The sequence below is a fragment of the Molossus molossus genome, unplaced genomic scaffold, assembly GCF_014108415.1.
Source record: "Molossus molossus isolate mMolMol1 unplaced genomic scaffold, mMolMol1.p scaffold_m16_p_7, whole genome shotgun sequence".
NCBI classification, from domain to species: domain Eukaryota; kingdom Metazoa; phylum Chordata; class Mammalia; order Chiroptera; family Molossidae; genus Molossus; species Molossus molossus.
Window position 1 is genome coordinate 7,416,304 of NW_023425401.1, and position 12,997 is coordinate 7,429,300.

The 12,997-nt window shown below is 35.2% G+C and overlaps 1 protein-coding gene and 1 non-coding gene across 4 annotated transcripts in view; both read right to left on the reverse strand.

Annotated features, from left to right (window-relative positions):
* The window catches only part of SEPTIN7 (septin 7), a 91,301-nt gene that overhangs the window by 12,982 nt on the left and 65,322 nt on the right, over positions 1 to 12,997 (reverse strand). For all 3 annotated transcript variants that reach the window (XM_036246571.1, XM_036246570.1, XM_036246573.1), the window contains 5 exons: positions 9,243 to 9,360; positions 6,500 to 6,592; positions 5,317 to 5,413; positions 3,760 to 3,811; positions 1,846 to 1,971 (listed from right to left, as the gene is read on the reverse strand). In XM_036246571.1, the coding sequence (XP_036102464.1) occupies positions 1,846 to 1,971; positions 3,760 to 3,811; positions 5,317 to 5,413; positions 6,500 to 6,592; positions 9,243 to 9,360 (486 nt within the window). The remainder of the gene's footprint in view (positions 1 to 1,845; positions 1,972 to 3,759; positions 3,812 to 5,316; positions 5,414 to 6,499; positions 6,593 to 9,242; positions 9,361 to 12,997) is intronic.
* Positions 3,957 to 4,085, reverse strand: LOC118620593. The gene has a single exon (XR_004957493.1). It is a non-coding gene; the product is annotated as a small nucleolar RNA SNORA30/SNORA37 family (small nucleolar RNA).

Below are 12,997 nucleotides of genomic sequence, written 5' to 3' on the forward strand. Positions count from 1 at the left end.
AACTTGAAATCCACAGATAGAGCCTGGCTTCTCCTAGGGCTCTCTTTCAGAGGTTCTAGCTCCTGAAAGCCACCAGATGACTCATCCTTTCATGTGTCCAACAGAATCACAGCGAGGACCACAAAGGCTGACCCAGTAAGGGTCTACTGTAGTTGGTTATGTTACATGACCCATGGAAGACAACCACATTTCATTTAAATTATGTGTGGTCTTTCCTGAAGAAACACATTTGCAAGTACACTTATATACTGTTGCTCCTTGGTTGGTAGGCCACTATATATACAGATATGTAGCAATTTTCATACAAAATTTTCCAAAAGAGTTTCATTTAAATAGGTTTCAAATAGCAATAAAAACTTCCAAAAATATTGATAAACAATAGTTACCAATATTTTACCTAGTAGGAGCATTAAAACCAAACATCCAAAAACAACACTCAATTATATTTTTATGAAAGGACATATGAACAAAGTACAAAAGAGATAACCAAATAAATTTATTATTAATATTTTTTGAAAATACTTCAGAAGATTTCAGAAAATTGTCTTTATGTCTCCTTAGATCAATGAAAACTTTGTCGTGAACCAAGAGTTCTGAGGATTAACCTTTGAAATTCTGTATTTTTAGTCATTCATAAAAATTCAGTTATCTATAATGTTTTCCCAAGACTACAAACAGAGAAATCTATAGCAAACAGAAAAATAAATTACCATAAAAGAAAGACATAACAGGGTGTGCCCCAACTTGGAACAAGATATCAGTTGTCATAACTGGTGCCAAAAAGGAACAACAGTTCAGAAAAGAGTCGCCAATCAAATGTGATTTTACATAAAAGGTACATAGAAGACCAAGTAAGAAAGCAGGTAAAACTTTAAGAAACAGGTTTAGCAAAAAAGGATAGACCTCCCCTTACTGGGAATCTCCTTCCTTGCATTAAGAGATCTGCATCTGGTTGTGGTTAATTCCTCTCCCCTTTCCTCTACCACACCTTGTATAAATCTTTGAACTGGAACCTGACTTCCCTTTCTGTTACTTCCAACCACCCTCCAGACAGGAGTGGGTAAGATACACTTTCCCTGAGGATTTAAGTACTTAAAATAGATGACTTAGTCTTTTCTTTGCCAGACACAAATGACACATGAAAAGCTGCTAAGAATAATGTCCATTTTTCCAGACTCTAGCCTTGAGATAAATTGGTATTTGATGAGACAAGCTCAACAATTTTTTCAGATTTTAACCACATAATCTAAATGTTGGATCTACCCCCCCCCCCCGGTTTTATTAAGATAAAATTAACATAAAATTTGTGCATGTTTAGTCCTGGCTGGTGTGGCTCAGTTGGTTAGGTGTTTTCCCATGCACTGGGAGGTTGCTGGTTCAATTCCTGGTCAGGGCACATACCCAAGTTGCAGGCTTGATGTTTCTTTCTCTCTCCCCCTTGCCCCTCCCTACTCCTCTCCCTTAAAAAAAAAAAAAATTCTCAATAGAAAAAGTATTCTCGGGTGAGGATTAACAAACAAACAAAAAAGTAGTTTCTAAAGGAGCTGTTTGATTTCTAATTGGGAATCTATTAGTGTACAGATTATAAAGATGATGGCAAATGACCAAAAGAGAATGCAAAGTTCTTTCTCATAAGAAACAAGATAATAAAACAACACTTCCTCCAACAATTAAACAGTAAAATATAAAACTGCCAAAACAAAGCTCAACAATATAAATATCTGCTGTTGTGCATAAGTAACATCCAATTTTCCACTGAGTAGCCAGGAGAAATCTGATGAAAGTAAAACAATATAATTATATAATACATAAATACCTTTTCTGAATGAAACGATATATACTTACTTAGTAAGCTGCCCTTTATTCTTGTTATTATCAACTCCATTATAAGTCACAGCTGCCAGTTTTCTGCTCCGGTAGTTCTCATAGTGTACATTATTAGTGACATCTTTCAAGTCCTGCATATGTGTTCTGTTAAATAAATAACAAACAGACCAAGAGTTTGCTTCTGTTAAAAAGCAGAGCAAGATATATACAATGCACTAACTTGATACCAGTGGAAATTTTCGTTCCAAATAAGAATTTAAGAGCCATAAATTCCTTCAAAGCAGTTACTAAAAATGACATTTCTTCATAAGAGTATTTACCCTTACACTATGTAAGTCCTCACTTAACATCATCGATAGGTTCTGCGACTTTAAGCAAAACAAAGTATAACAAAACCATTTCTTACCACAGGCTAATAGATACAAACAAGACTTAAGTTCCTATGGCTTCTCAACATTGTAACAAAATGACAATGAACAAAATGACATTATTCGAGGATGTGCTGAACATATTTTATTTTACTAGAGAAGGGAAAGTAGATTAGGGTCTACTGGTGCTCATAAAACCTAAACGAAATTTTCTTTTAGCAGTATTATCAATATTTGAGTTTTCACTAAGGTAATAAATTCAAAGGGACACTTTAGATCTTGCCATAAATATCAAGTCGAATTCAAAGTGGGGAATTTTAATTCAGAGTAAATTTCTGTTTATTCAAACTGTCCAGTGAATGTGGTATCTTGGCTAAATGAATGTTTGTTCACAGCATTTCCATAATATATAAAATCAATACATATAAAATAAACTCTAGCCCTGGCCGGTTTGGCTCAGCGGTTAGAGTGTCGGCCTGCGGTCTGGAGAGACCCGGGTTCGGTTCCCGCTAAGGGCACGTACTTCGGTTGCAGTTTGTCCCCGGCCCGGGTTGGTCGTGCGGGTGGCAGCCACTCGATGTGTCCCTTTCACGTCGATGTTTCTCTCTCTCTCTCTCCCTCCCACTCTATCTGTACAAAAATTGGAAAAATGTCCTCGGGTGAGGATAAAAAATAAATAAAAAATAAATAAATAAAAAATAAAATAAACTCTATAAGACATAAGACAATTTCACCATTCCTTAATGATTCAAGATGCTAAAGACACCCCAAGCTGCTGCCTGATATTCTTCCACAAATGCACATTCTTGGATATATATGTTACAGTGCTCTGCATCACTGGATCCTCCCTTTCTTCATCATCCATTCCTGTATCTGTCACCTGCCACCACTTGACCAAAACTCCCTTCTGGGAGACACACAAAGGTGTACTGTTTTTATTCTTCCCTACATCCACAAAACATTTATTATTACTTTCCCCTTTGTGAATAGAATATGATGTTAAATTACTGATTCAATTCCTATTATCTGACATTTCCATTAAGTTCTCTTGAGAGCTGACTATCCGTAGTTCTAAGTCTGGGTTTCCCACAGGTCTCCTTTCTCTTTATATTCTGCCCTCTCATGACTGTACCCTCTCTCTGGCCACCATAGTTACACTGAAAGCTCTACCCCTCTCCATCCATTTCAGTAAAGCCAGGCAACTCCTTATTCCAGGCATAGCCGGTGGATGAAAATAGCTCACGCCAATTGTCACTGATTTTCAAAACTTCAGAGTTCCACTGCTTTGGCAGTTCTCTTTTCAGCCTCTGAGTCAAGACACTCTGACCCGTGACAATCTCTCCTTAGCTGTCACTCCATTTTTTATACCAGCATGTTATAGGTGACACCATGTAACCTCTTTAACTATAAGCTCCCCTTTATAAGAAACGTGCCTTCAAAACCTAGAATTGAAGATACCAATTTAAATGAGCTACATTTATAGAAGGCAAAACCAAATCTGTCCAACTCTAACTTTATTTAGGGAAAGAAAAGGCTTGCTCTCTTCATCATTATTCACACTTACCTTATCAACATATTTCTTAGAATTGTGAAATCACAATGTTCACCATTTTCAACTATATAAAAAAAGAGAGAGACCACATATATTATTTCCACTAATTCTAGGCTTTTCAAAGAGAATGTCACAGAAAAAGGCGGGTAACAACAATGAGAATATGCAAAATAGCTTAGATCAGTTTTTCATCACGGATTCGTTCTTTCCTCTGTGCCATTGAGAGACAGCTGCCGCTGGCACGGTCCCAGGGCAAGGGTGCAATCAAGGGTTTTCTTTCAGCACCAGCTACCAAATCCTGGCCCCACTGCCTGGGGGAGGACCTGTGAAAGTGCTATCATTAACGTTTACACTGCAATGCAGCACTTGATTTAATCCTCAGTGATAAAATATATAAATCTAACAAATGAGCTTTCAAAACAACTTTTGAGACTCTGAAAGGGGAGATCATATCTTTTCCTTTATTGGTAGAGAATACGTTTACTCCATGATAAAATGAATTTTAAAAGTTTAGTGTTGGGGGAGTAAAAGAGGAATCACTTTAGAAAAACTTCCTCAAGGTAAGCAAAATGAAACTTATAAAAATATCTTTAGGGGGGAAAAGGACCTAAAACTAGAGATACAAATCAAATTCTTCAGTACAGATTTCAAGGGTTGTACAAGTTCTAAAGCCTCAGCTCAGTAACTGAAGGTTATCTGGGGATAACGGAGCTGGGATCGAGTATAGTGTCACTGGTGGGGGAAGTCAAAAGGATAAGGACGGTAACTTGGAACAATATCCTAAAAATTACAGAATCTATCAGAGTAATAATAGATAAAACAATAACTCAGTGTTGGTTCCAAGTTACTATAACAGAATATTTGCATCTTTTTATTAGGTTAAACCAATATAATAAACACAAACTTGGGGAAACACATCTATATTGCCAGTGAACTTCTGAAATTCAATACATAGTTAAGATTTTATTGGTATTTAAAACTCCTTACAAAATTAGTAGAGGTTCTCTTAATAATGTTTGTTTTTTTTTTAACCCTAAAGATCTGACGCCTAAGGAGGTAACTTCTGCTCTGAGGAAAGGAAACTGTAGATGCTTTAATTTGGCTTATGGAAGTTGTTCCCAATCCTTCTTGAGGGTCCCAGACCCATCTGAGACTCAGACAAGAGGCCTTTTCTCCAAATCTGTTTTCAATTTCAGAAAGTGTATTAGTTCCCTTGGAAGCAATCTTTGGATCCCAGGTAAAGAATCCATGCTTTATAAGTATGTCTTCGAACAAGAAAACAGAAATAGACCTAATGATGGGGTGGAGGGGGAGGGTGGGGCACTGACAAATGACTTCCTAGTGTTGCAGCATTAGAATTTAAGACATACTTGCCTAACGTCGTAGGACACAAGAGCTGAGACACTGGAATGTTTGAGAAAATGAGACTAAATAAAACTGAATTCACAACTACCACTGAAAATCTAGAATATATCAATAGAGTGAGCATATTATACTACTTACTACAAATACATTTTTATCACATTTTTTTAGCTCTTATAGAAAGCCATTCACTAAAGAAAACCTTACCTTCAGCAACACCCCACGGATACTGCCTTCCTCTGACCCTTTTGCCATTAACTTCAATGATAGTATTACTACCTACCACAGCAAGAGGTAAACGGTCCTATAAAACAAAGTATTCTTGTTCAAATACATCTCTGTGGTCCTCACAAATTCAAGAAGAAAAAAATTACATTACTCAACAGACTGGCAAAAACATTCCCTTGAAAGTCTCTACATTCGCTTTTATAGGCAATTACTATTTAGTACATTGCCATTACATGTTATTCTCACTTATGTAACCAAGGAATAAAATTATATTTTTTCTGAAAATTTTAGAATACTAAAGCATATACTGATCAAATTATTTGTTAAATAATTCCAAAAAGAAGCTGTCCCATATTGAAAAAAACTAAAAAGGGTAAAAAATATATTAGCAGATTGAGAGGAAAAAAACGAGGCTTGTGACTAGCCCACCTACCTCATCACAAAGCAACCCCAACAGCCCTGGAAGCAGGGAATATTATATTCACTAAACTCTACCTTTGGAAGTCCAGATCCGGGGAAGTGGATCTGTATTCATCCAGACCAAACAGAATACAGTCTTTCAAAATTCTTGTGGCTCCCAGAAATATATAAGTATAAAATATATAGCTATTTTATCAAACCTCAGAAATTTTTTATTGCTAAGGTATAAGTAAAGTATTTCATCATTCCAAGATAATTATTTACTTACATAATGCCATTAATAAATACATAATTTTTAGGCCCAGGGTACTTAGGAAACCACTATAAATTTAAAATACAGAAAATTATGTTGGTATAAATTTTTGGTTGGTTTTTATAAAAGAACAAAAGAAAGCACATTTTTGGCTATTAAAACAAAGATTAAGCATAACAGTGCATAAGAGCAATCCACTCTCTTCTCATTACCTGTTTTTGAAGGGGGAAAATTATATGAAATCAGTTCATTAAAAACCATATGAAGACTGTAATTATATTATTCACCTCTCTACTCCACACAATGCCTTATTACGTATAACAGACACTCAATAAAGTTAATTGTAAAGTTGAATTCAACAATGAATAATCTCCCAATACATTTTGTAAGCCAACAACTTAAAAACACCAATATTTTTGGTCTTTCCAGTAGATATTACAGTGTTTTTAAGGCCCCAAAACATTTTAGTATGTGTGGGAATTAACCTACCTTTATCTTTTTAACAAGCTTATTTTCTTCTTCATCGTCTGTCTCTGGAAATTCATATATTTTAATTTTATGTTCTTGGATTTCTTTCATTATCTAAAATGAAAGAGGAAATTTGCAAAAGAGCGCCACACATAATTAGTACACTAGCTTTATTTTTATTATAATCTTCTTAAATTTTTTTGAGCCCTCAGCTTTAGGTCCTTGACTGTTTTTCAATAATCTAAAAACTGTAATCTAAAAACAGTACTATGCTGGTCTTTAAAAAACTACACAGTTGAAATATAAATACCATTGCCAAAATCCAATTTCTTCAGAAGCATTAAGTCTTGTGGTTATAATACCGAAGGAGTTCTAAACATGATGTAAGATTCAATAAAGGGCTTTCTCTGGTTGATTTCTACTATGATGGCTTTAGGTAATTTACTTACAATGACTGAGATTCTTTCTCTACATGTAGGTCTCTCCAACTGTTTTATTCAGCTGAATCAACCAAGCTTAATCTCACCTAAAATTTTTAGTACAATTTGGCTAAGTAAAACTAAATACAGCATTGGCTTCAGGAGAAAAATTTCCACACTATCAGAAAATATCCTTACATGTACATAAATACAAATCAAGAGGCATCAGACACAAGATTGGGCAAGCACATAGAGAAATATGCCCTGGAAATTAAGAAGCTAAAGAAGTAATAAGGAGAATGCAGAAAAAGACAGGCAACTTATTAATAACATCAGAAATAACCTAGTTCAAATTAAATTATCTTGCCCCAAATTACTTTAAATACTAAACAGAAGATGGATATTCAAATAATGTTCAACTACCTACCCTATTCAAAATTGTAACAAGCCAATAAATAACATACCTAGAACTAGCTCCCTACCTATACTGTATTTCAGTGCTATTCTCAGTGGGAAGGGTCCCCGGCAGTAGTAAAGGGATCCTAAACAAATTGTGTTACATGGTTACCATACTAGGAAGAAGCAGTAAAGGGATCCTAAACAAAATGTGTTACATGGTTACTATACTAGGAAGAAGCAAAACTGCCACCGAAAAAAAACAGGACCACACTTTTATAACTGGGGTATGTATCTACATAGAAAAAAACATAAAACTAAATAAATATATGTCAAATGCATGACTAGAAAACAAAACAAAACAAAACAAAACAAAACACTAAAAGCCAGCTCTAAGAGCAGTGGTTCTTAGCCAGAGGCTGTATATTTAAAGGACCTGAGTGAGCATCTTCAAAATAACAAATGCCAAAGCACAATCTTAATCTATAGAACCAACTGGTAGGGATATAGGATATAATCCAATAACTCACTTTGAAAAAGTTTTCTAGATGAGATTGATAGGCACCCTGGGTTAAGAAGCATATTTTTAAGCATATGAAAAAAACTGTACAACCACTATAATGTAACCGATCTGGAAGTGGAGATCACTGCTTGTTCATCTTTTTTATTAAGTTCTTAGTACTGTTCCAAATCAAGATACATAAAAATCAAGACAGAAGGGTAAACTGTATATGATTAGTATTTGAACTTAGAAATAGCACACTACAAAATAAAAATGGAGTAAATAAATGTGTGAGAGAGAGAAACATGTACTCCTGATAGAAATACCAAACAGTAAAAAATGATGTGTTAAAACAGTCTTAAAATTTAAACAGAATTAACACACAAAGTTCAACAAGATTTTGTTTTTGTAACGGGTTTAAGGTATTCTCGAATTTATACTGGAAAAGGTGATAAAGTTTCTTTTTATAAGGGGGACTATAATGAAAATAAGAGATAATTAAGTCTAAGGTCTATTTTTAAATATTATATAAAATAGCTGCAATTTAAAAGATATAACATTGGCCTAAAATAAAAATAGGCTACTGGAATAGGAGAGTAATTCCAGAAATTGACCCTACATTTCATAAAACATATGTACAAACTGAACACAACAATGAGGAAAAAAAATAACCCCCTTTTTAAAAATGTTCAGCTTTCCACACAGTCGGTGTAGCTCAGTGGTTGAACATCAACCCAAGTATCAAGAAGTCCTGATTTGATTTCTGGTCAGGGCACATGCCTAGGTTGCGGGCCAAATCCCCAGTGGGGGCATGCAGGAGGCAGCCAATCAATATTCTCTTTCATCAATGTTTCTCTCTCTCTCTCCCTCCCTTCTCCCTTCCTCTCTCTCTAAAATCAATAAAGAAAAAAATAAGTAAAAGTGTTCAGCTTTTATGGAAAATTAAAAGTTAAAGAAATGATTAAGCACCACTTTATTCCAAAAATTTTTTTTTCTAAATACAAGTGACAAACAAGGCACTGAAACAAATATACCCATTAGAAAAGAAATTTGATTATTTTATTGGGAATGTACCATGACAACATGGGGGGGGGGAAGGGGAGACATAATCACACCTTTTCAGAAAGTAATCTTCTTCTTGGAAATTAAGTCCATGAAAATAATTCTAAAGGGTGTGGGGAGGGGTGCTGGTGAAGGTATACAGAAACATCTAAAATAGCCGTAAGTGACCAAGGATAAGGGCACTATGATAACAGATAAGAACTTTGAGAAGAAAACTAAGGCAGAGGTTTATTTCCAAGAGTTCTTTGTAATACAGCATAAACCACCATACAGAAAAGTAGCAAGAGAAATACACTGTAACACATTACACTGAAAATATGAAAAACTGCAAATTAAGTGAATGGTATGAGAAACCCAGGAGGGAGTTCAAGCTCATTCAGCCCACCTGTTTTTTAAACTGTTGGCACTCCTCCGGTGTGAGTGTGTCTGCTTTGGCAATAAGTGGAATGATGTTCACTTTTTCATGCAAACGCTTCATAAACTCAATATCCAATGGTTTAAGTCTGAAATACACAATATATAATATGACTGAATCGATAAGTTTGGAAAAGCAGATTATTCACACCCCAATGCTAAATTAAATGCATTGGAACTACTTTACTGAGTCACCAGAAACACTCTCAGATGTGCTGGGATGGCAATGGTTAAGTAGAACAGAACTTCAAGAAGCATTGGAGTGGCTAAGAAGGCTTTCACTCCTGCCCTGGTCAGAGTATTTTGGCCCTAAAGAGGAATTAGAAAAGCCAGAAAAGCTCCTAATAGGCTTTCCTAGAATAGCCTCTATATTTATTACTCAAAATTCAAGAAATCTTTGTTTTTAAGTGAAAAATGGTAGTCTTCTTTGAACCCCATATTCAGATCTTGCAACTAACTATACTCCTCAGAGAAAAGGCACAAAAGAGAATCTTCTTCATCACTTCAGCCATTACGATCTAGTTGCTGTCTCCACTTTTCAAGAAGGTGACCAAATACAATGTTGCTAATTGGTAAATACCAAGGTGTTCACCATTACTTTCAAATTTGCTCATTATGCAGCATTTGGCATTATGCCCTCACAAGCTGTTCCCTTGGGGTACTTTTCAGGATCCCCTTTGTAAGCTAGTCTCTTAAAAAGGTATGTTCCTCAAAATTCTCTACTAGGCCTTCTTCTCTTTCCTCTATATAATGTATGCTCATCATCGACTACAATAATTTCTATTATCCTCTATGGGTAAATGGAGTCCAAATCTTCACACCAAGCCCAGAGCTCACTCGTTTCAGACTTGTGTTCACTCAGAAATACTACTTGGACGTCCCACTTTGGCTCCTCAAACTAAAAAACTCATCCGAAGCCCAAACTACCCCCTTCTGAATTTCTATCTCAGTGAATGGCACTACAATCCACCTAATTACTCAAGGCTGAAACCCAAACTCTTCCCTCCTCTAACTCTTATTTCCAAAGATTCACCAAGATCTTTTGAACAAATAAAAATAGATTTTTTTTATTTTTATATCTCCATTTCCATTACTTTAGTTCAGGCCACCAAGACCTTTGATATGGATAATTACAAGAATCTATCTGGTTTCCCTCCAAACCGTGCACACTGCAGTCAGAATTGAATGGTCTTTCTGAAATCCAAATCTGGTAAGAGTCATTCCCTGACTGAAAACCTTACCAGATTCCTTAGCTAGTGTGCCCAACAGGCCTGGGAAGACATAACCTTGCCAGCTGTCCTCATCTCTTTGCCACCTACTTCAATATGCCAGCCATTTTGAACTCTGACCTCTGGTCTGGAGCATGCTCCATCCCTATTCCCCTTCTTCTTGGCCTGCCTAATTTCTATTAGTCTTTAAGACTTGGCTTATAATTCTCATTTCATCTGGGAATCCTTCTTGTCTTAAGAGTAGGTAGGTATCTTTCTAAGGGGTCACAACATTTAATTTACCATATAGTAATGACCTGCTTGTGTATTTGATTTTCTCATTTTCCCACTGGATCCTCAAGAGCAAAGGCTTTATCTCATTCATCTGTATCTCCAACACCTAGCACAGAGTCAACACTTGAGAAGGTGCCCAAATACCTACTGATTAAAAAAGTAAACTAGTGTCCTTATGTCCTTGAATAACGGCAAATGAAAACCAAGAAAAAGTCCTCACATCTAGAATATATTATAGACTAAAAATTAATATTTCACAAAAATAAAAGAATAGAAATTTTTGCAAAAAAAATCATTCTCAAGTGGTATTCCTTAACTTTTAGAAAACCATGAGAAAAATAAAGATCTAATTTTATGAATTTTACCAGTATTTTAAAATAAAAGGAAAGCCCTGCGGGAGGGGGGGGCGAGAAGTGATAAACCAAAGAACTTCTATGCATATAAGCATAACCAATTGTCAAAGAAAACAATGTGATGAAGGTGGTGGGGGGGTGTCAGTGGGGGGACAAAAAGGAATATCTATAATACTTTAACAATAAAAATATATTTTAAAAATCAATACCAAAAATAAATAAATAAATGCCCTTGTTAGGGTTCTCTTAGAGTATGATAGTTTTATATACATTACACATAAATAGATATATGAATTTGATATTGGCATTCAGAGAATAAGGAACACTACAGAAAAAAGTGTGACTGGAACAACACTGTATTATCTGCAAGCAGCACCCTTACCTAACTAGTGCTAACTGAAAGAATCTATCCATCTTTGAGAAAAATTTAAGTTTTACTTCTTTTCTTTAATCATTACATACAACACTAAATACAAAAGCTATGGTTCATTTAATCAATCTTAGATTTGTAATTTTTTTTTTTGGTTAACCCTCACCTGAGGATATTTATCCCACTGATTTTTGAGATAAGAGTGGAAGGGAAGAAAGGGGAGAAGAGAAAGAGAGAGAGAAACATTGATGTAAGACAGACACATCGACTGGTTTGCCTCTCACACGTACCTTGACAGGGGCTAGGGATCGAACCTGCAACCCATGTATGTGCCTTTGACTGGGAATTGAACCCATGACACCCTGATACATGGGCTAATGCTCTAACCATAAAGCAACACCGGCCAGGGATAAATTTTTACATTTTTATGGTTCAATTTCCAGATTACACTCATGACAAATTTAAATTATTATCACCATCATTTACTTAAACCACGGACAGAAAAGAATTCAGTCGATCTAAAATTTTAATATATCTTAAGAGCATTTAATATATAATATTAAAATCAGAATCTGCCAGGCCACTGTGGCTCAGTGGTGTGAGCATCGCCCCGTGGACTCAGAGGTCCTGGTTCGATTCCTAGTCAGGGCACGTGCTCGGGTTGTGGGCTCAATCCCCCAGAGGGGGATATGCAGGAGGCAGCAGATCGACATTTCTCTCTCATCAATGTTTCTATCTCTCTCTTCTTTCCTCTCTCTCTAGAAAATCAATAAAAACATATAAAACCCTTTATGGATCAGGAAATTAAATAAATAAATAAAATAAAGTCAAAATCCAAATTAACAATATTTTACACTTAAAAGTAATAAAACAATACTTGTAACTTTAAAAGAGAAAGACCCTTAAAAATAACCATCACAAGGAAGTTGGGAAAGCCAACTATTTAAATATAAAACAACAGGGCTGAAGAACACGTAAATCAGTTTAAAACTTAATGTTCAGAAAAAAAGTAAACCTTTTATAAAAACCCCAATAAAACACTTTTGCACTTTCAAATTACAATACAAATTTCTGAAGCTTACAAAATGTCAACAGCAGAAAACACTTTAGTTTACTTGTAGGTTATATTCTGGTTGAAATTTTTCATTGTCCATTTAGTTTTATTTCAGGTCATCTTTTCCAACAAATTTATTATTTAAATGTTGTTTTGAAACAATGGGAAGTCCTTTTAGAATATCTAGAAGAAAGGGCTATTTAACCTCGAAGCTTACAGCAAAATAAGTAACAAAAGGGCAAATGACAAATATTTATAATAAATACATATTTCTGTATCTAAGGAAAAAGACCTATATAACACTCACTGAGTGACACTGATTTTTTAAGAGGCAATAAATATTCAAAAGGGTAAAAACACCATCTTAAAATTCAAATTCTAAGTCAGTTTTTTATTTTATTAGCAATTACCTACCACTGAACAAAGAAAATGAAGCGACAATAGCTA